The 26,579-nt window shown below is 36.3% G+C and overlaps 1 protein-coding gene across 1 annotated transcript in view; it reads left to right on the top strand.

Moving 5' to 3' along the window:
* The window catches only part of LOC150095635 (dynein axonemal heavy chain 8-like), a 2,108,518-nt gene that overhangs the window by 1,132,722 nt on the left and 949,217 nt on the right, over positions 1–26,579 (top strand). Inside the window, exon 50 of the mRNA XM_090409931.1 lies at positions 21,724–21,887. Within this exon, the coding sequence (XP_090266057.1) occupies positions 21,724–21,887 (164 nt within the window). The remainder of the gene's footprint in view (positions 1–21,723; positions 21,888–26,579) is intronic.

Raw genomic sequence — 26,579 nt, forward strand, 5'->3', positions numbered from 1 at the left:
TCATCTGTTTCACTTCTACTCTATTTACTTGCATAACCAACATGGATTTGTGAAAGGACGCTCTTGTTTTAGCAATATGCTAGCCTTTTATAATAAAGTTACAAGAGCATTAGATGAGGGAAAGGCATATACTGCAATTTTCTTAGACTTGGCGAAGGCATTTGACAGGGTGCCACATGATAAGCTGATATTTAAGTTGCAGCACATGGGTCTGGATGTCAGATTGGTCAACTGGATTCAGGATTGGCTGTCTGATAGGTATCAGAGAGTTGTGTATGGTGGAGCAGTTTCCAGGAGGCAGAGGGTTACAAGTGGGGTCCCACAGGGCTCAGTATTAGGACCTATATTGTTTAACCTTTATATCAATGACATTGCCAATGGATTGCAAGGGGATATTCAGTTGTTTGTGGATGATACAAAGCAGGAAGGGTTATTAGTAATGGTGCAGATGTGGTAGCCCTGCAAGAGGATTTCAATAAGCTAGATAGATGGGCAAATGAATGGGGGGTATCAGTTTAATGCAACAAAATGTAAGGTCTTGAGGTTTGGGAAACATCAATGGGATGCTGCATACTCTATGGGAGGAGTTATACTGGAGGAAGTAGGGGAGACAAGAGATCTGGGGTTGATGATTGATAGAAACCTGAAATTTAGGGGACATATTGCGAAGGTGGTGAAGGTAACACAGAGGTTTTCTGCAATTATGAGAAGGACACTGACCTGCAGAGATAAGAGGGTTATCATTCAGTTGTATAAGTCTCTGATTAGACCACACTTGGACTATTGTTCTCAGATTTGGTCCCCAGGATTTGAAGGGGATAAATTAACTGTGGAAAGGATACAAAGACGGATGACAAAGATGATTTCAGGACTGTACAAGCATAGTTATGAGGATCGGCTGAGGGAATCTGGACTGCAGAGTTTGGTGGGTAGAAGAAGGAGAGGTGATATGATTGAGACTTTTAAACTGTTGAGAGGTGGTTACAGGGTTGACACTGGGGAGTTCTTTCGCTTGGTTGATCAGTGGGAAAGAGTGATGACAAGAGGCCATCCCTGGAAATTACGAAAGGAAACTGTGAGCAAGAGGGTAAGGAGTGGTTTCTTTGTGTGGAGGGTGGTTGAGCCGTGGAATGCATTGCCTGATGGAGTGGTGGGAGCGAGAACGGTTAGTGAGTTTAAAGAGTGGTATGATAAACTTTGTGTTTCTCAGGGGCGGACCTCCCCTCGATGAGTCTTGACAGACTTTATGTCTTAGGAAGGACCTCCCTCGATGAGTCTTTTGACTCCTTGGAGGCCTGAATAATAATAATAATAATAATAATAATAATAATAAAAAGACCACTGACCCTATGTGCATCTTCTCTGGACTCTTTCTAACATATCCTCATCACCATGAAAACTGGGTAATCAAATCTGTGTAGTGTTATCCATGTGAGACCTAATCAAGGCCAATCATTTCGTTTAACAGCTTGTCATGTGTCTGTCTATCAAAAACTTGAAAGCAATGGTATACTTAAATTTTACTTTGCAAAATTTAAGTATACCATTGTTTTCAAGTTTCCCTACCAAATGTATACTTTCCATCCCATTGTTGCTTACCAAATTTCAAACCATACACTTTGCAACATCGAACTGATCATTCCACTTACTTTCATATTCATGTAATCTATTCAAGTCCTCCTCTAAGGCCATAACATCTGCTTCATTATACACTGCTTTCCCCAATTTGTCATTATCTGCAAACAGCTGCACATCACCAATTAAGCCTATCCTAATATCATTAATGTACAAATTGAACAAAACAATGGTCCCAAAGCTGATTCCCTCCATCACACCATTAGTGACCTTTCTGTTTTGGCATACTGCATACCCATATACAACTTTCTGATATCTATCTATCTGACAGCCAATCGCCGATGTCTGTTATCCAATCCCATTCATTTCAATTTATTTAGCAGCTTGTTTTTGCAAAATCTGTGTATACCACTGATATATGTCCCTTTTTCAAGACATTTTTCATCTTGTTATAGTATATAGCTAAGTTAATAAAACATCATCCTCCCTTTAACAAGCCCGAGCTGATAACCACATAGAATATTGCTGTTATCAACCCATTTCTTTATCCTACTACTCAGCAATGTCTCTAGTACTTTCACCACAACAATATACAGATATACAGATTGGACTATAATTTGTAGCCACACTCTTATCATTATTTTATGCAGTGGAACAATTTTACTTTCTCTCCACGTTGGAACCTGTGCTGTTGAACTTATTAAACAGGCATGCCAATGCTACAGCCATTTCCCTGGAACATTCCCTTAACACGTTCATGCCAGGGAGTTTTTCACATTTAACATCCTCACCGGACTTATCATTACCATTTGTGTGCCGCCTCCATGTCAGGTGGGCAGTTTCACTGACACAAAGTTTATGCTGCATTTGTGAAGTTAGTATTTGTGATCTGTCTTAATGACATCAAAAATTTCCAATACAAGCAAACACTTATATCATATAATTGAAAATTTGGACAAATGTTAGGACAACTGTTTTTAGTTAGATACCATGTTTGGTGGTACAACAAATAGTTTTGCCTGAGTATAGTTTCTGTGGGATGGGGACATGTGTTTCATCAGTTCTGTTTTTATCCTAGTTGTCTCTATTTGGACTATTTATTGACAGATATATTACACAGACTGCAAATATCTCTGTGTCTTATTCAGTGATACAATAAAACTACTTGTTTTTCTTACATCTGCAGTATAGTCACGGTTGGGAGAGCATGTTGTTTACTATATAGGCAACGCTACTTCCAGTCCACGGACAGTATACACGTAGGGGTAAAAATTTATCTATTCATAATTGAAAATGAATCCTATATTCTATAAGAAGAATGCACCTGATGAAAGCCAAGTTAACATATGTGGGACCACATGTTCTTTTGATGTTTCTAGTTCCAATTCTACTTCAGTTCTAATTTCCATCAAAAAGAAAAAAACACATCTGATGAAATTCGAAAAGTTTGAAGATGTAGTGAATCCGGAAAGTAACATGGCTGTACCAGTTCAGGAGTACACTAGAGAAGATTATTATTATTATTATTATTATCATCATCATCATCATCATCATCTAGGCCTCCATGGAGTCAAAAGACTCATCATGGGAGGTCATTTTTAGGATACACAAAGTTTATCATACCACTCCTTGAACCCATTGTCCGTTCCCGCTCCAACCACTCTCTCAGGCAATGCATTCCATGGTTCAACCACCCTCCATGCAAAGAAACCACTCCTCACCCTCTTGCACACAGCATCCTTTCTTATCTTCCAGGGATGGCCCCTTGTCATCGCTCCTTCCTGCCGAGCTATTTTGAGCTATTTGTATGCACTTGATGCAAAAAATCAACCTGTAGTGTACTCTGAGTTTGTAATTGACGATGTAATGGAATTTATGGTAAGAAAAACTAACAGATATGCAGATCAGCTTTTACCTACAACTCAGAATTTGAAACTCCAAGTAGAGAATTCCAAGAATTAAACTTATTAAGAACAAAATTATGTATATATTATTATACTATGAAAAAAAAAAAAAAAAAAAAAACCTCTGATCTTAAATTGTACATATTTGGTCTGATGTATTAAAATAAAGAACTTTTATTATTAAAAGACCAGAAGATAAATGATAAAATATACAAAGAGCCAACAAGTTTCACTAGCCACTGTCTAGCATTTTCAAGGCTGAACTGGTGTGAAAACAAATGCATTAAGTTATATTTCAAACATACACTTTAGTAACTGTTAGGCCGTTACATTTGATCATTCTGTTTGAAGGCGTGCATGTGTTCGAAAGCTTCAGTCAGATTCCGGTACATGACCATGTGTTGTGTAGTTTTTTGCATATTGTAATTCTGTCGAACTGAGAGAGATGATGAGATTTTTCCATATGTCTTTAAGAATGATACCCTGATTTCTATTTAAATTATTGCCTGTGCGTAGTACCACAGCTGCTTCTTTTAAAGTTCTGTATCTGTAGTCATTCTCGATGTAAGGCATAGAACTGTTCTTCCAATCTATAACGTGATTTGATGTTGAGAAATGATGAGCTAAACCAGATGTGATGATTCTATTATGATTGACATCCCCCACATGTTCCTTCTGTCTTATTTCAAAACTTCTAGAAGTCTGACCAATGTAAGAAAGGCCACACGTCCATGGAATTTCATATACTCCAGGACATTTGAAGAAAGGTACCTCATCTTTAGGTGATCTTAAGATTTGTCTGATCATAGTAGTTGGTTTAAAAATCACTCTGGTGGACTTTTTCTTCCTCTTTTCCTCTTCCTCATACAAGTCAACTTCACTAAGTTTCTTGCCCTGTTCTTCATAGGATTCATAGAGTAATCATAGTTCTTTGAAATATTCTTCAAGGAGACCCATATAGTTCATACACAGTTCTTATATCAATGTTTACACTTTGTAATTTCTTGCTTGTGGCATTCATTCTTGCAAGAATATTACCCCATAGGCAGGTCATGATCCCAACCTCCAGTGACTGAAGTTGCTGTAGATTCCCACTTGCTTCACATCATGTAACTTTCTTCTGGGTGGTGTCATTTTCAATTTCGGACAAAGTGGAAATTAATTCCTTCCATCCCTCACAATGACTCTGACAGGCATCATCATGAGCTGACCAATGAGTAGAAACTTCTGCAAGAGTAATCACGTTTGATTACTTTTGCAGAAGTTTCCAGGTGCTTTCTTAGAACATTCCACCGATGTGTTGAAGATGTGAAAAATACGTACAGTTTCTGAAAGACATCAAAAAATGCAGAAGAGTACCAATTAGAGACAGAGAATGTCCAGGACACGGTGTGAAGTCTGCCAATGGATTTATTTCAAGAATTCTTGCTTGCAGTCCTGTGTACTTGCCTGACATGTTACTAGCATTATCATATGCCTGCCCTCTGCAATTTGCTACATCAATTCCAAGTTCGTTTAGTGAAGTCAAAACTGTCTCTTGTAACTCTTCAGATTTGTGACTTACGTTAGGAATGAAATGCAAGAAATGCTCCACAGGAGTTCAATGTTCTTTCACATATCATACAATGAAGAACAGCTGATCGACATGAGACAAGTCTGGTGTTGAGTCAACACTCATGGAATGGGACTTAGCTATTTTAAGTTCTTCCACAATAAATTTGATTACTTTCTCGCCCATTATTTTAATAAATTTCTTGTACGTGGCAAAGGAAAGATAGGAAACAAAACCTTTTCTTTTTTTCCTGCTTTTGGCAATGTGCTCAGCAATAAAGGGATCAAATTCACTAATTAACTCTAGACACATTATTATATTTCCATTATGCACAGAACCAAAAATGTCATCCTTTCCCCTCAAAGTAAGCCCTCTACTGGCCAATGTTTTTACAACTGCAACTACTCATTTTAACACTGCCTTCTAGTACTTAATTTCTTCTTCCAGTTGCTGAATTATTTGTAAGTCAATTCTCCCTGCAAGATTTGCTTTCTTGTGATGACTCACTCATGCTTCTGCATTTTTCCAGTCATCAAATCTACTGACAATAGCTCTCCCTTCACCAAAAAGGAAACAAGGCACACAGATCTTTCTGGTACTAGGAGAGTACTGTCTAAATTTTGTGGAAACCCATTAACTGCAATATACTCGCGTGTTACATCATTTGGAATCCACTCAGCCGGGTCATTATTCACTATCACCTGTGCTGCCAAATTGTTGGGATTTGTTGTAGGCACGTCATTTGAAACAGATTCAATTTCTGTCTACTCAACCACTTCTTGTTCTTTTTCCAAATCACAATTACTATTAGCAGATACCTATGCAAAAAAAAAACTGAACTGTCCAGTTTTCTTGTCTTTGATACTACTTTGTTAGTTTTCGCTTCCTTCTTTTCTACTCTTCTTATATTCACTACCACTAAGTCGCTTTCTGCCGTCACTCATGTTTTAAAATTTAAATAATAATTTAAAACACGCAGGAAGTATCGGAATGATTTACACAATTTATAACTTCTTAAAAGCAAAACAATAAAACAGTATCACCTCCACTCTGATGACAACATATGACAAGGGCACTGAAAACTGTAAATATAATTTCAGATTTAGCACGTCTTAACTGCCACAAAGATATCAGGATACTGAACTAAAGAGTTGAAGGAAGGGCAACAATTATCAATCTTAACTTGAATTTGAAATAATAAAGAAGGAAACGTTGTTACAGTTGGTAAGAATAATACCGACACAAAATTAATTAGCATCAATCTCTCCCAACCGTGATCCCTGTTGCCTTTGTGTCAAGTTACTGACAACAATGCAGTAGCTTTCCGTGCACGTGTCTCGGTCTGTATAGTTATGCAGAATCTGATTACATGCCAATATGCTTGCAGACTAAACTTACAATGAGGAAAAGAAAAATATTTCTGTACTTATGAGTAGATGCAGCATATAAGGAACATGTTATAATTACAAAAATGAGAGCCTGAAAATTTCCGCTGCACCTCAAAATTTGCTGCTCTACGCCCAGGCCTATATGGCCTATACCTAAACACACCACTGGTCTACACCCCACTGACTGTTGTATTATCTCTGAATCATAGTCCAGATCTGGATCATTAACCGAAAAATTTGCATTTAATTTCTCAAAACGATCCAAAATCCCTTAAGTGATAGCACACATTCTACTTTTTTGGTCAGTATTCAAACATTTGTATTCAAACATTAGACTCACTTCATTGAATGCATCAGCATTTCCATATGTTAGTGGATAATTACCCCACCTCGCTCCTAGGATATCTCCAGAGTCTGGTATTTGCATATCATCAAGGATCATGATCTGCATTCCATCGATGTTTTCAGGTGTGATCGCTCTGGAAGGTTTTCCTGACCTGGGGGTATCTGTTGTCTCAGTATGTCCAGTTTTAAACTTGGACACCCATCTTGCTACTACTGGATATGCTAGAGCACAATCCCCTAGTCTCACGCAAAGTTGGGTGAATCTCAGCTGCAGATTTTTTTGCAACATGAAAAACTTGATGATAGCCTGCATCTCTGTGTCTTTGAATGTCTTCTTATATATCTTAAAAGAAAAAGAAAAATATTATTATAATTTGATGAAACATGGGACTTAAAGAGTTTTATGATATGTTCTTTCTTGTGGTTATATCAGTTGCTTTAATATCATTTTCGTTCTACTTGTTGATCAGAAGTTTTCAGTTCCCCCTCATAGTTGTCTCTCAAGAACTCAAGAAATTAATTTTACTTATTCCCAAATGGTATCTCTTCATTCCAATCTATACCACCATAACTGAAATCACCCACAATAATCACCTTTACTTTGTTCACTAACCCAAGTAGTTTATACATTTCTTCACCACCTCCCCTCCAAATTCACTAGCTTTTTTAGATATGTGGCCAGTAGGAGGAGAAATGACTGTGGAAGAATGATATTGTGGGATAAAAATGGGAATAGAGTGACTGATGCAAAGGACATAGTGGAATTGTTCGATGAACACTTTATTGGAGTATTTCATCCTAGAGGAGTCAGTTTTAATGCTAGAGGGATAGGGCTCATTCAAGGTTTAGAGGTACAGGAGGAGAGTGTGTTTCAGATACTGAGTACTCTGGATGTCAGTAAAGCTTTGGAACTGGATGGTATTTCACGACGAGTTTTGAGAGAATGTGCTAGGGAACTGACAGTGCCTTTAACCTGGCTTTTCAATGAAAGTCTGGCTTTGGCAAAGGTGCCCAGGGAATGGAAGGAAGGTAAGATAGTGCCATTGCATAAGGGTGGCAGCAAACTGGAAGTGTCTAATTATAGGCCAGTATGTGTGTCATCAGTAGTTGTTAAGATCTTGAAGAAAGTAGTGAGGGACCGTATACAACATTTGGCAGATGAGGGTAATGTTATCTGTGAGAGTCAACATGGATTTGTGAAAAGGCGCTCTTGTTTTAGCAATATGCTAGCCTTTTATAATAAAGTTACAAGAACATTAGATGAGGGAAAGGCATATACTGCAATTTTCTTAGACTTAGCGAAGGCATTTCACAGAGTGCCACATGATAAGCTGATATTTAAGTTGCAGCAAATGGGTCTGGATGCCAGATTGATCAACTGATTCAGGATTGGCTGTCCGATAGGTATCAGAGAGTTGTGTATGGTGGAGCAGTTTCAAGGAGGCAGAGGGTTACAAGTGGGGTCCCATAGGGCTCAGTACTAGGACCTATATTGTTTAACCTTTATATCAATGACATTGCCAATGGATTGCAAGGGGATATTCAGTTGTTTGTGGATGATACAAAGCAGGAAGGGTTATTAGTAATGGTGCAGATGTGGTAGCCCTGCAAGAGGATTTAAATAAGCTAGATAGATGGGCAAATGAATGGGGGGTATCAGTTTAATGCAACAAAATGTAAGGTCTTGAGGTTTGGGAAACATCAATGGGATGCTGCATACTCTATGGGAGGAGTTATACTGGAGGAAGTAGGGGAGACAAGAGATCTGGGGTTGATGATTGATAGAAACCTGAAATTTAGGGGACATATTGCGAAGGTGGTGAAGGTAACACAGAGGTTTTCTGCAATTATGAGAAGGACACTGACCTGCAGAGATAAGAGGGTTATCATTCAGTTGTATAAGTCTCTGATTAGACCACACTTGGACTATTGTTCTCAGATTTGGTCCCCAGGATTTGAAGGGGATAAATTAACTGTGGAAAGGATACAAAGACGGATGACAAAGATGATTTCAGGACTGTACAAGCATAGTTATGAGGATCGGCTGAGGGAATCTGGACTGCAGAGTTTGGTGGGTAGAAGAAGGAGAGGTGATATGATTGAGACTTTTAAACTGTTGAGAGGTGGTTACAGGGGAGTTCTTTCGCTTGGTTGAACAGCAGGAAGAGTGATGACAAGAGGCCATCCCTGGAAGTTACGAAAGGAAACTGTGAGCAAGAGGGTAAGGAGTGGTTTCTTTGTGTGGAGGGTGGTTGAACCATGGAATGCATTGCCTGATGGAATGGTGATAATGAGAACGGTCGATGAGTTTCAGGAGTGGTATGATAGACTTTGTGTTTCTTAGGGGGGACCTCCCCTCGATGGGTCTTGACAGACTTTATGTTTTTAGGAAGGACCTCCCATGATGAGTCTTTTGACTTCATGGAGGCCTGAATAATAATAATAATAATAGCAACATCCAACTAAATATGTCTTTCTATCAACCTCCACTTCACACCATGCTATCTCATAACCATTGCCACTATTTTCCTCTTTCCTGTCTACCTTACATGGGCAACATTCCCCTACTATCATCAACAGCACTTTCCCTCCCTTCCTGTCATTTCTATCCCTGAGAAAAAACACTGTACCCTACCATTTTTATTCATGTTAGGATATCATCTTCATTCAACCATGTTTCACTTATTACAATGATTTTGGGATAAATAAACTCCATCACTGATTGAGTTTATTTCACTAATTGAGTTTAAACTCAATTAGTGAAACCATTTCATCTCCCTTATTTCTGATGCTTCTTGCATTTGTAAATAAACACACAGCAGTTCACTTTTAGATCTATAACCAGTCCTACCCAAGATGCTTTTTATTTGTTATTTTCCCACCATACCTGCCCTTGCCCCCAAAACTTATCAAAACTTACCACATATATCTGCACATTCTTGACATCCCCACTCACATCCCAATCTATTCCATTTCTATCTATGCTGATCATCCTCATAAATACATTCACTGCTACTTCCCACATCCAATATTCCTGTTCAAGGGATATTGGATGTTAGAAAGCTCCCAGTCTACTGTTCCTCTTGCATTCCCATTTTCTCTCAGAGTACTACTGTTTCCATTGCCAAGCACTTTTGTCTCTTCAATACTACCTCTTCTGATCTTTCACTTCATTTTTTAGTTCTGATCTGTTGCTTGCATCACACACTGCACTTCCATCTGCAACAGTTTCTCAAGTGCACTCACTCCAAAGCCATTCAAATGCATTCCATCACATCACATAATTCCATTCTTTGAGCACTATTGCATGATGCTAGTTTATGCTAATATGAGCAACAAATATGTAAAATTGTTCGAAATTTCATCAAAGAACTTGCGGCAATTAATATCACTTTTATTAAGTTTGTATCTCGTGTGTTGAATCATTTCTCTTACAAGCAGCAATGAAGTGCATAGATAAATTTTTTATCTGATATAGAGTTCATATGACCTCTGACTATGAGGAACTTTGGAATGATGGAGAATTCCCTGCAATGTTTAAGGAACGTTAGGTGGTTCAAAAGTTTGGCCTTTCTGCATTTTTCTCTTTCCACGCACCGAGCTTTGTGTTTCATTAAACTATTTAAACTATACATATTTGGTCGTTTTATAATAGAAATACATTTTTATTAATACAGACCGTTTTAAAATAAAACTTATATTAAAGCCTATCAGTTTCACCAGGAGACTGTCTGGCTTTTTAGGCATTTATATAAAGACATGAAATCTTGTAAATGCAAATTGAAAGGAACATAAAAACGCTGTAAACCAACTAGTAGCTAATGTTACATGTTCACATGACAGAGAGGACTTATTGTTCTTATTCATTATCACGCATGCGTGTTTGTTGTAAACGTGTAATGTGATTACTGGCTAGCTGTAGTTCAGATTGATTGAGAGAGAGGATCAGGTTTTTCCACGAACTGTTTAGAATTACACCCTGATTTCTGTTGAGGTTTTCTGCCGGTTATTGCCACTATTGTGGCTTCCTTGAACAAACGATATCTGTAGTCATCATCGAGATATGGCATGGAGCTGTTTTGCCAATCTATCGTGTGGTTAGATGTACGGAAATGATGTGCTAAGCCGGAAGAGATGCTTCTGTTGTGGTTTACATCACCAACGTGTTCTTTTTGTCTAATTTCTAAACTTCGTGAAGTATGTCCAATGTAGGCAAGACCACAGGAGCAGGGAATGTAATATACTCCGGGATATTTGTAGAACGGCACCTTATCTTTTGGAGATCCTAAAACTTGTCTGATGCTGCTGGTTGGTTTGAAGACCACTCTGATGTTGTAGGCTCTTAGTATTCTTTCTGTTTGATAAGAAATTGACTTGATGAAAGGGATCACTACAGTAGAAATGTGCTGACAGTGGGATTCTTCTTGTCTGGGGTTGTCATTGTATAGATATTTTTTGATGATGTTTTGAGGATATCCATTTTGTGATAATGTGTTGGCTATTAGTGAGAGTTCAGTCTGTGTATCCTCCTCTTCTGATATAAACTTTTTGGCTCTATATTTCAACATGTGGATAATGCTCAGTTTGTGTGTCTTGTGATGGTTTGAAATATAATCAAGATATCTTCCAGTATCTGTGGGCTTTCTATAAAAGGATAATTTGACACTGTTTGGTTGTTTTTTTATCAAGATATCTAAAAAATGCAGTTGGTTGTTGTTTTCCACTTCCAGAGTGAATTTTATCTTTCTATGTATTGAGTTGATTTTATCCACAAACGATTTTAGGTTTTCTAAGCTGTCTTGCCATATGATGAAGATATCGTCAACATATCTCCACCATGTAGATGGTCTCGGGGAGATTGTGGAGAGAATTTCTTTTTCAAGTTTTTCCATGAAAAGGTCTGCACAAGATGGTGATAGTGCTAGGCCTTCTAATTATTGGTATATGGTGTTGTTAAAATTGGAGAAATTAGATTGAAAGCAGTGTCTAAACATCTGTGTGATGTCTAGAGGAAAGAGATCTTGGACGATGTTTATTATCTCTTCTACTGGTACATTGGTGAAAAGGGATACAATATCTAGACTGGCTAGCATGTCTGTTGGTGCAATCTTAATGTCTTGGAGTTTATTTACAAAATGTTGACTATTCTTGATATAGGATTCTGTTGATCTTATTTTATTATTTAATAAGTTTGCGAGATGCTTTCCCAAAAGGTAGGTTGGTGATGATCTTCCATCTACTATTGGACGGAGAGGTATATCCTGTTTATGTATTTTAGTGTCTTATATAGTCTTGGAGTGATAGGATGTGAGGATTTTAGTGTTCTCTTCACTTCTTCTGGCCAAATGTTTCAATTTCTGATTAGTTGGTTTGTTTCATTATGATTTTTTATTGTGGGGTCTCTGTCCAGGATCTTATAAGTGGAGTGGTCTGATAGTAATACGTTTAACTTATCATAATAACCTTTAGAGTTGAGGATAACTGTAGAATTTCCCTTATCAGCCTTTGTAATAATGATATCTTTGTTTTTCTTCAAGTTGTGAATTGCCTTTCTATCATAAGGAGATGTGTTGAGAACAGGTTGTTTGGCTTTGGCTAGGATTATCGTACTTTTGAATCTAATAGTGTTGGCCACGTTTTGTGGTAGTGGATATAGGCCTTTTTCAATTCCACACATGAAATCCATTTTAGGAATGTGTTTGGGAGTAATCGCAAAATTAAAACCTTTTTTTTTTTTTTTTTGAGAATGTCAGATTCATTTTTTGTGAGACTATGATTTGATAAATTAAAAATCACTTTGTCATCCGTAAGGTTGTTTTGTGTCCGATATTTTTTCTTGTAAAGTTCATTGAATTTCCTAATTTTTTTGTTCTTATAAAGTTTGAAAGTTTTTTCATAACTGCGTTGTATCATTTGATCTAATTGATTCCGTATGGTGTATTCTAAATTGTTAGAAATTTCATCAAAGAACTTGCAGCAATTAATATCACTTTTATTAAGTTCATTTTATTAAGTTCACTTTTATGGAAAGAGAAAAGTGCAGAAAGGCCAAACTTTTGAACCACCTAATGTTCCTTAAACATTGCAGGGAATTCTCCATCATTCCAAAGTTCCTCATAATCAGAGGTCATATCAACTCTATATCAGCTAAAAAAATTATCTACGTACTTCATTGGCGCTTGTAAGAGAAAGGATTCAACACACGAGATATGAACTTAATAAAAGTGATATTAATTGCCGCAAGTTCTTTGATGAAATTTCTAACAATTTAGAATACACCATATGGAATCAATTAGATCAAATGATACAATGCAGTTATGTAAAAAATATATCATTAATCACAAATAATGGAAAAAAAAAAACTTAGAATGAAATATGACTGAGCACTACTTTCTTTAAAAATGAAATAAATGACTTTATTTGTAAAACTGAATTTATTGAAAAGAATGTGAATAATAAAAATAATAAAGGTGAGTAACGACAATTTATTGTATAAAAAAAGTTTGATTTTCTATACAATATTAATACTGGAAATGGTATCCGGAGAGTTCGTCGAAAAACAGTTTACCGAAAGACAATTCATCGAAGGCAATTCATCGAAAAAGCAATTCACTGAATAAACAATTCATCAAATCAAAAATCAGTTTATCGAACAACAATTAATCGAAAAGCAATTCATCGAAAGACAATTCCCCAAAAAAGCAATTCACCGATGAGCAGTTAATCGAAAAGACAATTCATCGAAAATATAGTTCACCAAAAAATGAATTATAAGGCGTGTGGGGGCGAATATGTGTGTGCAATTTATTATTTTTTTTTGTTTGTTTTGGATTATTTTGAGATTTATATATCTTTTTATTATCCTACTATTTATAACTACTATTTATCCTACTTCGTTCGGAAAGCGATTTTTTGGCGGGGCATACTGGTTGCAGTGAATGATATCCATTGAGGTGGATATAGTTGAGATTAAAAGAACATTTCATAAAGGGATTTCATCCTCGTGAAATTTTTTTAGCTCATATTCTAACCGTTGATGAAACATGGCTTCGTCACTGTGACCCAGAGAACAAACAACAGTCAATGGAGTGGAGACACAAAGGTTCTCCATGGCCAAAAAAGTTTTGAACCAAACAGTCAGCAGGGAAATTTCTTGCCGTTGTCTTTTAGGATATGGATGGTGTAATTCTTACCTTACCTCAAGAAAGGTGAAACTGTTATTACAGCAGCTCTGAAGGAATTGAAGGAGGTACTGAAGGAAAATCGGTTCGAGAAACTAAGCAGAGTCATGCATGTTGCTTTTGCAGGACAGTGCACCTGCTTATGAAATCCAACAGACAATATACGATTTGGGATTTCAATATCTACCTCAAACACCATATTCACCAGGACTGGCCCCAGAGAAATTCTTAGTATACTTTATTAGTATATTACTTTTTATTAGTTATTATTTAGTTATATATTATTATATATATTATATTATACATACATATATATATATATATATAGTTATATATTATATATTAGTTAGTTAGTTATTAGTATATTAGTATTATACACACACTAAGAAAAGTGATCAGAACTTTATCCACCTTTACTAAGAGTTGCCTCGACTGGCACTACCAAGAGTTGTCTTGGACTTGCACTACTTGCAGGTGCAAACTTGACTTTCTTGTCTGTTTGCTTACTTGGGAAATAGGATTAAAACCAAGTTTATATAAAATTATTTGGTATCTTGAATACATAATATACCCAAGTTAAAAAACGTTATATATATATATATATATAGTTCTGCAGTATGCAAGTTTACATTACTGAAATACATGAACTTAATTAAGAAAGGAATATTAGCCACATTTTTAACATAGAGAAAGCAAAGCATTCACTATGAAATTTCTTCACGTACCATGATGCGAATGTCAAAAATAGACTGGATGTATAAATGCTTGTAATCTTTGTTTTTTTACTAAATTTAGAAAATTAAAATAAACATCGATATTTCTTAAGCAACCAAAACAAAACGAGAGAGTGTTCGCTATGAAATAGTAAATTGATGGAAAGAAGAATAAACATTGATATCGCCCTACCTAAGTAAACTCAAATAGACCACATATATAAATCAGAATTACATTAGTTGGGATGTCTTTCTAAATATAAAAAATGAATTTGTATACGGTGCCATACCATTTTTGCAGAAAATGTGATATTTTCAGCTATTTTGCCTAGTTAAAGTTAGTTTGCAGCTTAGCTTCATTCTACATCTCTAGAAAGAGTGATATCTAGTGTTAAGGAAAAAAAAAAACAATAAATTGATAATTTCAACTGACTGCACAGGAGTCCTAAACTATAGCGATGTTTAGGGCTCCTGTGCTCTGACCTACGGTTCAAATCTTTGAATGATAGTTGTTTCAGATGTCAAATAAACTGTAGATTACTAAGTGTGTCTGTGTGTGTAGTGTTTTCGTTTTCTTCCCAACAGTTACCCTACCAGGAGGTTATTTATTGTTTATCGTATGGCAATCTACATAAAGTTATAAAAGTACATTTACAAAAAATGGGTACACATATGTAAAAAGTAAAATAAAAAAGTGTAAATGATAAATAATTACAGTAAAATAGGCAGTTACACGTTTGACGGACAAAGCACTTATAAGTTAAGATCATGTTCTCTGATCCAGTCTATAGAAGGCGGTGTCGCCTCTAGGAAGTCGCTCCTTTGAACCATATATGCGCGAAGACTGCACTCAATGCAAATATGATGGATTGATTGGTTCGGGTGTCCACAGTCACACTCTGGTGAGGGATTTTTCCTCCACTTGTACAGAAAGCTTGCACATCTTCTATGGCATACGAATCCTGTTCAGTGTTATCCATGTCTTTCCAATTCCACACCTGGGATACAGGGATATGCCGGCCATATGTGCAATGTGTGCGATGCACACAGGCGCCAGGATAGTAAAGGCACCAAAGAGGAGGAAATACTTAAAAAAAAAAACGTTTTTTTAAAGTGATTTTTTATTGGAGGGGAGGATAGGGGCGCCAACTAAAGTTTTGCACACAGGCGCCAGACACTACTGGTGCGCCACTGCCGGGATGTTGAGGCAGCAACCATCAAACTGAATTTTGAGTTGAGCGTTAGTATTTATTCTCCACACTTGTTTCCATTAATTTTTAGTATTTAAATTAGTCATTCAATTTAATTAGTCAAAGATGGGATGCAGAATTTATGCTTGGTGAGAATATATTGTTGGAAGTAGAGGAAATAAGAGATCTGGGGTGATAGTGGATAAGGATCTAAAGTTTAGGGGACACATCGCCAAAATTGTTAAGACAACACAAGGACTTCTGGGAATGATGTGGAGGACACTGACGTGTAGAAGTAGGGAGATTCTTGTTCCATTGTATAAGGCTCTGATTAGGCCAAACATGAACTATTGTGCCCAGAGTTGGTCACCGGGTTTTCAGAAGGATGAAGAGATGTTGGAGGGTAGAAGGTAGTTTCTGACCTCTGGAATGTTGAGTATGAGGAAAGATTGAGAAGATGTAATTTGCAGAGTCTGGTGAAGAGAAGGAGGAGAGGAGATATGATAGAGACCTACAAGTTGGTAAGGGGTTGTTATAAGATCAATGGTGGAGAAGTTCTACAGAGAATAGTGGGAGATCAGGGAAGAACCAGAGGTCATCCCTGGAAACTGTATAAAAAGGGTGTGAGTAGGGGAGTGAGAGGCAGGTTTTTTTCATGCAGAGTTGTGAATGATTGGATTGCCTTGCCTGAGAGTGTGGTGTCTGCAAGGAGTTTGAGTGTGTTTAAGACATGGTATGATGAGATGTGTGTGTGATAAAAGGGCCTCCCAGATGAGTCTTTGACTCCATGAGGTCTTGTTTAATAATAATAATAATAATAATTCTCAGATGTTTATCTTCATGAAGAGGGGGCTTTCTTGATTTCAATTTGTTAAGCTATAGTTCTGATATGTCATTATGTATAGGCAATTCAGTATTTCTCATTACTTTGTCATATTTTCGTGACAGAGCATCACTTCTTAGATTTGGTGGTATTATGTTGCTTAGCATTGTAAGCCAATAAATAGGAGTTGTTTTAATGGTTCCAGATATAAGTCGCATGGTGCTTCTAAGCTGACCGTCAATTATCAATGGTAGTATAGCTCCTGTATATATTGTTTTCAGCGCTCATCAGCCTAATTCCTCAATCTCAATTTTCCATCTCTTGTTACTCCTACGTGTTTTAGCTGACTGGCTACCTCGAGAACTTCGACCTTTGGAAAGACTGTTATGGGTTGTTTTGATTATTTGAGACAGATGTGGAGTATTTTAGTCCAGCGCTTCCCAAACTATGGGCGTGGCCCCCTTGGGGGCCATTAGTTTTGTTGAGAAGTCTCAGATATAAGTTGCATTGTGCTGTTAAGCTGACCGTCAATTATCAATGGTAGTATAGCTCCTGCATATATTGTTTTCAGTGCTCATCGGCCTAAACCCTCAATCCTTGCTGACTTAGCTATAAGGTTTACTACTTGTAAGCTTTTTTTCAGCAACATATGAGATGTGATTATTGAAGGAAAGTTTTCCCATCTCTTGTTACTTCTAGGTATTTTAGTTGACTGGCTACCTTGAGAACTTCACCCTTTAGGAAGACCATTACCTGTTGTTTTGATTATTTGCGACAGATGTGGTGTACTTTAGATCAGCGCTTTCCTCAGAGAAGAGAAAAATTCTACAGCTCATTTAATGAAACTGCTGAAAAGGACTTCAGCATCTTACGTTTATCAAGGATGTCAAGCGCCTTTATCAGGGCGTTTAACCTGAAGGTGAGTTAGCCTGTCTCATACGAGGATGGAAGATTTTTCCTCTCTGAAACTTGGTTTTTTCTTGCCGATAAACAAGCGAACTGAATAGAAAAACAAACACATTGATTTAAGGCCAGTTGCTTCTTCCTTAATTCAAAACAACTCAACCCAATTCCAATTTCCTTTAACACTGTGTTTTCTAACTGTGATTTGCCGACCACTGGCATCCTTCAAAAGTCGAATAAGACTTCCAACCGTTGCTCATCTAAATATAACACCAGATGAGTATACTTCTAAAAGGTTTACAGGTCTGTTTTTTAAGACTCTTTATTCATCATTCCTTATTTTATTATTTTCCTTTCCTAGAGAATATTTTAACCTTTTATTTTATTTTTTTTAACAAACTGCACCGATCACCTCCTCAAAACCCAGAAATATACCCACACATATACTCATTAGTATTCTTAACCTATTCCTTCCCTTATTAACTACAATTACTTGCTTTCGAGGTTATTCGGAAGATAAGTGCATGCGTCACTCCTGTCGATGAGGAATAACAGAAACAGGAGTAAATAAGTGAAACACGATTGAAAAATCTTCAGGAATGGATTTTTTTTCAAGTTTTCCAATATTTTTACTATGAATTCCTATATATTTTATTATTATATTGTGAAAAATATTTACATCAAAGAATCAATTTATTATTATTATTAGTAGTAGTAGTAATATTAATGATCAATACTATTTTCCCCTCATCCTCCTCAGTATAATGATTGTTGGTATAGCAATGCTGCTTTACTAAGGAATAATTACAGAACAATATGGATTCTTATTGTCTTTCTTGTCCGATTTGCCTATTTCCAGGAGGTGGTAAATTAAAAATGAGAATAAGATTCTCATTTTTTAGCTCATATTCTAATCTACTAACTTACGTTCAGTAAATTTATTTATTTATTACATTTATTAATGAAAACATTTTATTTGGATTCCGTATTTGAAACTTTTACAAAAAATTGTCGAACCGTTCCAGTTTTTAGTTCAGCTCTATTTGGGGCTACAAAGAAAAGTGTCAAAATTATGTATTACAATATCTCGCACTGACTTAGCAGAATTCGCAGAAGTTTTCAGTAAGAAACTGTCTGCACAGTTCAGTTTTAGTTCCAAATGGATCACTTTTATCATAACATTTCCGTAAAGAAGTTCCTAAATGATACTAGCAATTTCACTCTGGCTGGATGAAATTTAATGAAATTTTTAATTTCAGTCGGACTAGAGTCATTGTGACAAAATTTGGTAGAACGAATTTCTTAGCCTATTCTTCCCCTTATTAACTGCAATTACGTGTTTTCGAGGTTATTCGGGAGATAAGTGCATGTGGTACTCCTGTCTTCCCTACAGATAAATTGCTAACTGTACAATGAAGCAGGATATACACTTACATTAAATGCTCTAAAATGCAAGAAAATAATTATTATGTTTCAATGACCCCTTCAATATGTTGTCTGTATCATGAGTAACATTCTGCATTGTTAGTGAACATTTTTTAAACAATAGTTTGCAAGAAAAATGACTTTTCGATGAATTATGAAAGAATTCATCGAAAAATTTTCAGTGAATTGTTTTTTTGATGAATTGTATTTTCGACGAATTGTCGTTCAATGAATTGTCATTCGAAAAATTGGTCATTCAATGAATTGCCTTTTCGATGAATTGCCATTCGTTAAATTGTCATTCCACAAATTGTTTATTTGGCGAATTGCTTTTTTGACGAATTGCTGTTCAATGAATTGTCTTTCGATTAACTGTTTTTCGATGAATTTGCCTGTAACCACTGGAAACAGGCTAAGAGATGAATAATCTGGGAATCCACTTTACATGTGAAATTTTCTCAAAATGAAACTGCTTTACACTTACACTAAGCAAGGCATGAAGGCATGTCATCTGTCTTGCACTAAACAAAAATGTCATCCATCACCTAAAGGCATGCATTAATGTATACAAGATTTGAACTCACAGCCTCTCAGTCTACAGATGAATGGGTTGTGGTTTACAAAGGTTTTTATAAGAAGAAAAGGGGGTGAGGGTGATAGAATTGTATAAGTTATTAGGCATGAGAATTAGATTTTTTTGCTTAGAGGGTAGTGAATGTGTGGAATGAGTTGTTGATGGTTTTTGAGTGCTTGATCATCAAATGAGTTCTAGTGGAAGTATGATGGGTATCATATGAATAATGGTTGGTTAGTAGTGGATTTCCACTATTTGTCTTTGACTCCATGGAGATGGCTGAGAAAATAATAATATTTATAATAATATCATTTAAGTAATCCCAGCACCTGGTACTGAGCCCTGTGCATGACTTATTTTTAACGTATTAAACCACCAAACAATTTTATCAAAAGATGTTTTATTAATAAAACATCTTTTGATAAAATTGTTTGTTGTTAATACCATTAAAAATAAGTCATGAATAACCATCAACACCTAAGCTTATCTGTTAGATTGAGCCTGTGCAATCCCATTTGTCACTGTGCTCCACTGTATCTGACTCTTTCTTATCGTTACTCCAAAAACACACACTAAATAACACCATTTTCTCCTTTCCACTCCATTGGTACTCTTCTAAAAGCAGTTTCTTCAGCAATACTCCTTGAAGATACAATCTGCAAATATTCAAAAAAAATGGAACCTGTCAGTCTGGTTCCACTCACACTGCTATTATCAAATGAATAAATAAATATTGCTGAGGTGGTTTGGTCATGTTATTCAGTGAGACAAAGTTATGTTAGAAGGAGAGTACTGGAGATGAGGCCACCAGACAAAAGAAGTAAGGTGAGACTTAAATAACCATGGCTGGATAGCATGGGAGGGGACCTCCAATACCTTGGACCAGAGGAGACAATAGCATTTGACAGAACTGAATGGAGGAGATCAGAATCAGACCCCAGCTGCAGCAACTCTACTTGCATGGGAATGAAGCTGAAGAAGAAAAGAAGTTATGGCCACATTTATAAGGTAATTAAATCTTCTTATCTGATAGGAGACTATTAAAAAGAACAGTAGCTTATAATGATAAAGAAGTTATTCTCTCACTTTTCTAGGTTTTAATAAGACCTCATGTGGACTAATGTGTTCAGTAAGCAACCAAGATGATAACTGGCCTATGGAATTTGTGCATGAGGCCAGAGTGAGGGAATGTCTACTTTTGAAATCTCAGGAATAGGTGGAAAGAGAAGATATGACTGAAAGACACAGGTTAATAAGGGGATCTTACAATATAGAAAAAGGTGAGATTTGCAGCTTATGGATGATGGAGGTAGAATTTACATCCCTAGTGGTGTGGTTGTTTTTAAAATTTAGAAACTCAGCTACAGATGATAAGTCGCTGAGTTTCTAAATTGCAAAACTGTGCAAAAAAAAAAAAAAATCTGAAATGTTTAATGGACATTTAAGAATACTTTGACATGTAGAGATAAGGTTGTTATTATCCCTCTCTGTATAGTTTTGATGTGGATACATCATGACTACTTTATGCAGGTTTGGTCACCTGGGTTTCTTAGTGATGAGGATGTAAATGGGATTTCTGAACCTAATGAATAAGACAGTGATAGGTCTGTGGAATGATGTTTCCTCTATAAACTACTCTACAATATACTTCTTCCCCTTCTAAATACCCTATTCCTCCTATGGGCTTAAATTCGGAAGAAGGCCACTTCAGAAACCTTAAGGTAGCAGCCCTACCCTGGACTATCCATCGCCAGGCTAGTCACCTGACATGGAGAACAATAATCTACTTTTGAGCCAACAGAGAAAGGTAATCAAAACGAATCCTTTAATCATGGACTAAAATTTAATATATAACAGTCTTCGTTCTTCCAGACTAGTATTTTGGAAGGCTTTACAGACATCCTGTAGGCTTGTCATAAAATACCATCACTAAATACTTAATTTTACCTTAAGCAGGTAAAATTTTACCTTAAGCAGGGTTTAAACTGTTCACATGATTAGAGAAAAGGGGAGAGACATTACCAATAATTTCAATATGTGTAAGATAGGTGGTGAGTCTATGGTATTTTAATGCATAATAATAATAATAATAATAATATAGTTTAAATTTGTTGTTTGCTTATGTTTAACACACTGCTTCTTAATTCTAGTTAAAAATGCTACCAACACCAGCAAAATTCCATTATGTTTTCAATTTGCGTGATTTGTCTCGAATTTGGGAGGGAATGCTTGTTATTCGTGGAGCACAATGTACAACTGCAAGTGATCTTTTAGCATTATGGAAACATGAATGTACTCGAGTAATTGCTGATAGGTGAGTTTTTATTTTTAAGTCAGATTTGCATATCTATTTCATTATTTTATAGACATATATTGTATGTCCAAGTTTCTTTGCTTTGTGGTTTCATGCAGTATCATTAAGTTAGTGTATTTATGAGATTCAGATATTTCCTTGCTGGTAATCCATAATTTTTTCCCCACTGAGAAACAAACTGATTGTTTTGTCTTAAAGTAAAGTAAATTTTGGCATAAGGAATTCAAATACAAGCTTAAAATAGTCCTGTCACCCTTAATGCATAACATTGGCCATATCTGCAAGGAGATGTGTTTTGCATTATGGGAGATACTGAGATAGGAGTGTTGATAGCTTGCTCCACCTTTGCAAGGAATGCCCTGGTGTTGTACCACCTTACCCCAGTCCTGAAGATACTTTCAGGTGCAAACTTTGTTTGCTCACACTTGGATAAAGGATTAAACTAAATTTATTATAAGTCCTGTCACCATACAATTTTTCAGCGATTAAAATTACATTGTGTCATACTAATTATTATCGCCTAAGACCTACAACATTGTGTGTGTGTGTGTGTGTGTGTGTGTGTGTGTGTGTGTGTGTGTGTGTGTGTGTGTGTGTGTGTGTGTGTGTGTGTGTGTGTGTGTGTGTTATTATGTTTTTATTTATATTTGTTATTATATTTCAAAGGTAGTGAAGGTAAGTCAGAGGATTGCTGTAATAATGAGAAGGACACTGACCTGCAGAGATAAAATGGTTATCATTCTGTTGTATAAGACTCTGATCAGACCACACTTGGACTATTGTTCTCAGATCTGGTCTCCACGATTTGAAGGAGATAAATTAACTGTGGAAAGGGTACAAAGGCAGATAACAAAGATGATGTCAGGACTGTACAATGTTAGTTATGAGGATCAGCTGAGGGAATGTGGACTGCAGAGTTTGGTGGATAGAAGGAGGGGTGATATGATTGAGACTTTCAAACTGTTGAGAGGTGGTTACAGGGTTGACACTGGGGAGTTCTTTCACTTGGTTGAACAGCAGGAAGGAGTCATGACAATGGGGCCATCCCTGGAAGTTACAAAAGGAAACTGTGAGCAAGAGGGTAAGGAGTGGTTTCTTTGCATGGAGGGTGGTTGAAGCATGGAATGCATTGCCTGATGGAGTGGTGAGAGCGAGAACGGTCAATGCATTTAAGGAGTGGTATGATAGATTTTGTGTTTCCTAGGAGGGACCTCCATCGATGAGTCTTGATAGACTTGTGTTTCTTAGAAAGCACCTCCCACAATGAGTCTTTTGACTCCATGGAGGCCTGAATAATAATAATAATAATAATAATTTCATATGCTTATGAGCATCATATGACTGCAATTACAGGTGGCATATAAAGGCATGCATGATGCTATTTGTTCAACAGCAAATGAATAACAAAATTGTAGTACATTCCAAGGAGGTTACTTTTAATTCCCAATAGTTGTTTATAGAAAGGAAATGTTATTCATGAGTTCAAAACCAAACAAACTGCAGTGGTGGTCATACATTGTTCTTCATGTAGTCTGATTATGACTTATAAACATTTCTATCATTTTGGACATTCACAACAGAACATTACACTTCACATAATATGAAGATGTAATCTTGTGCACATGCTTGGACAGAAGATTACAGTTGTGCTATACTCACTTATTTTTGCCTAAAGGCAAATTTTAGATACATGACAAGAATGCCACTTAGGGAAAGATGGGTGAAATTTGCTGTTGAAAAGATAAGGTTTATTTTTGCATGGAGGGTGGTTGTAAAGTAAAGTAACAATTTGGATTTGTGTTTTATTGAATTTTGTTGATTTTTCATACCATAGAATAACTGGGTGATTGTACAACTTTGTGACTTGAAACAAACATTTATTTTTACTATTTTTGAAGCTTCCATCAAAAAATTACAAAATGGCAGTAGTACTCATGAGATCTGTGCATTGCACAATGTGAAAATCAACTGGAATTAAAGGTGTAGACTTTTTTCAGAATGGTTTGTTGTCGTGATTGCAACATGTATATGTGGTGGGCTGTGGGAAGTGTGTTTGTAGAGAGACTCAACAGGAGACAAGAGAAGATATATATGTCAAAAGTGTGATATTCTGTTCAACTACAAGTTATCAGTAAATGCAAAATTGGCTGATGGAATGAAGGTGTGTGTAATTGCATGAATAAATATCCACATGAATCATGGAATGGAAGACAGCCTAAGCTTGGGAGAAAATGATTGTATAATTCATGGAACGGAAGTGAGTGAGACTACGGAAAAAATATATTTTTAATGAAGATGCTAAAGCGAGTGACACTGTGGAAATAAGAGTGAGTCAGAATGAAGAAACAAAAGACAGACTGATAGCTGCCAGGATGCCAGACTTGAAAAATGAGTGATTAGGATGAGAAGAGAAATGAAAAATATGCTTAGCCAGATGAGAAATTTGATGGACAAGAATAGATGAGTGCAAAAGGGATGTTTTCCAGCAGGAATAATTGATACATGAAGTAGAAAAGCAAGCAAGTTCTTATTGGTTATTGTAACAACTGACTTGGTTGGACATAAAGAGAATATGAGGATGGATATAAGGAAGTTGTAAAGGACAGTGAAAGATGACATTGTGATTGGACAGGTAGTCAGTGTGTTGCCAAGGTCTGATAATGATGAGTTGAGATGGAGAGCAGTTATCATGAAAAGTATGTTGGCACAGCTGGAGGAGAAGGGGAGTAGAGCTTGTAAATGAGTGGGATGCATTTGAGGAATGGATTAAATGTACAGAAGTGAATGAGAATGCAAGATGAACAGGGAAAGGTGTGAGAGTCAGGGTGGACAGGGAGACACAGTTTAAAGAGAGCGGTTGTTGGAAGTAGTGGTGAATGTGTGTAAAAAGATGGTAAGTATGGGAATAGGATGGCTTGAGATGTATGAGGGTGTAGTTGAGTCCAAAGAGATAGTGATGATAAAGTTAAGTAGTGAAAAAGGTGATTATGAATGATTAAGTGTGGAGAAATCACAACTTACAAGTATCATAGGCTGAACATAGTTGGATAAGGATAATAATTCTGACCGGTGTAGAAATGACAGGGTATGATATTTTTTGTGATGATAGAAAACACAAGAAGAGAGAGCGAGTATTGATGATGGCAGGTGAATTATGTTTGCATTAAGTGGAGATGAGAGATGTAAATAGTGGCAATGATTTTAAGTCAGTATGATGTGAGTTGGAGGCTAACATGAAGAGATATTTAGCCATATGCTGCTATAGACCATGGAATGTGGAGAATTGTGATGAAGAAATGTATAGATTGCTTGGGTTAGTAAACAAGTGAATGGTGATTATTATGGGTGATTTTAATTATGGCAGTATAGATTTGAATTAAAAGATAGTAATTTGGAATAAGAAAAATGAATTTCTTGAGTTCTATAGTGACAACTATCTTTAGGCAGTATGTAAAGGAGGGCACACAAAGATTGATAATTTTTCATCTGATCATTTCAACACTGGACATGATTGTGAGAGATGGGGAGGTTGTACTTCCCTCCAGTTGGTGAGAATATTTAAGTAGTGATCACCTGGTTTGTGGCTAGCCATATGAAGACTTCTCTGAAGAATATATATGTAGAATTATAATGCTCATATTATGAAAAGCTCAGGGCAGAACTTGATGCTATAGCATGGAATGAAATGTTATGCATGAGGGAGGAAAATACTGTATAGGAACTGACAAAAACATATTTAACAATATCGTTGTATTGGGGACCATTGTTCTTTAATTTGTATATTAATATTAGAATCAGTTTATCTTAACTGGTGTTATGCAACTGTTTATTGATGATGCAAAATTGGGAAAAGCAATGCAGAGTCAAGCAGATGTTATGACCTTATATGAGCACTTGAATAGCATGTATGAATGGGCAGGTAAGCAGAACTGTCAGTTCAGTGTTGCAAAGTGTATGGTTTTGAAATTCTGTAAGAAATGAGGAGAAACTTTGAAGGATGTAGAGGAGATGAGAGATCTGAGAGTGATGTGGACAAGTACCTGAAATTCAGGGACCACATTGCACAAGTTGTGAAGATGTCACATTGGATAATGGCAATGATGTGCAGGACCTTGATATGTAGAAATAAAGAGATTATGATAGCATTATATAAGGACTTGATTAGGTTTCATATGGATTGTTGTGCATAGATATGGCCACTGGGTTTTTGTGGTGATGAGGATATGTTAGAAAGAGTGCAAAAAAGATTTTCAATGGTCACAACTGATCTTTGGAATTTGAACTATGAAAATTGAATTTTGAATTTCAATGAAGATCGAAAGAATGTAATTTGCAATCCACATGAATAGGAAGTTAATAGGAGATATGATTGAGACATTAAGTTGGGCATTAGTTGTTACCACATTAACATCTAAGAAATTTTTCATAGAATTGGATAGGGGACAAAACAAAAGACTTTCACTGGAAACTGTATAAGGAAGCCACTCTCCATTCAAAGAAAACGTTCTTTGGGTGGAGAGTGGCTGGTTAGTGGAATACATTGCCTGAGTGTGTTATCGCTTGCAATGCATTGGCTCCTGCAATGAGTCTCTGACTCCATTCAAGTCAGAAGTTAATAATAATAATATTAATAATAATAATAATTATTATTATATTATTATTATTATTATTATTATTATTATTATTATTAAT

The sequence above is a fragment of the Typopeltis vanoorti genome, chromosome 20, assembly GCF_054136105.1.
Source record: "Typopeltis vanoorti isolate ZY-2024b chromosome 20, IOZ_Tvanoo_1.0, whole genome shotgun sequence".
Taxonomy (NCBI): domain Eukaryota; kingdom Metazoa; phylum Arthropoda; class Arachnida; order Uropygi; family Thelyphonidae; genus Typopeltis; species Typopeltis vanoorti.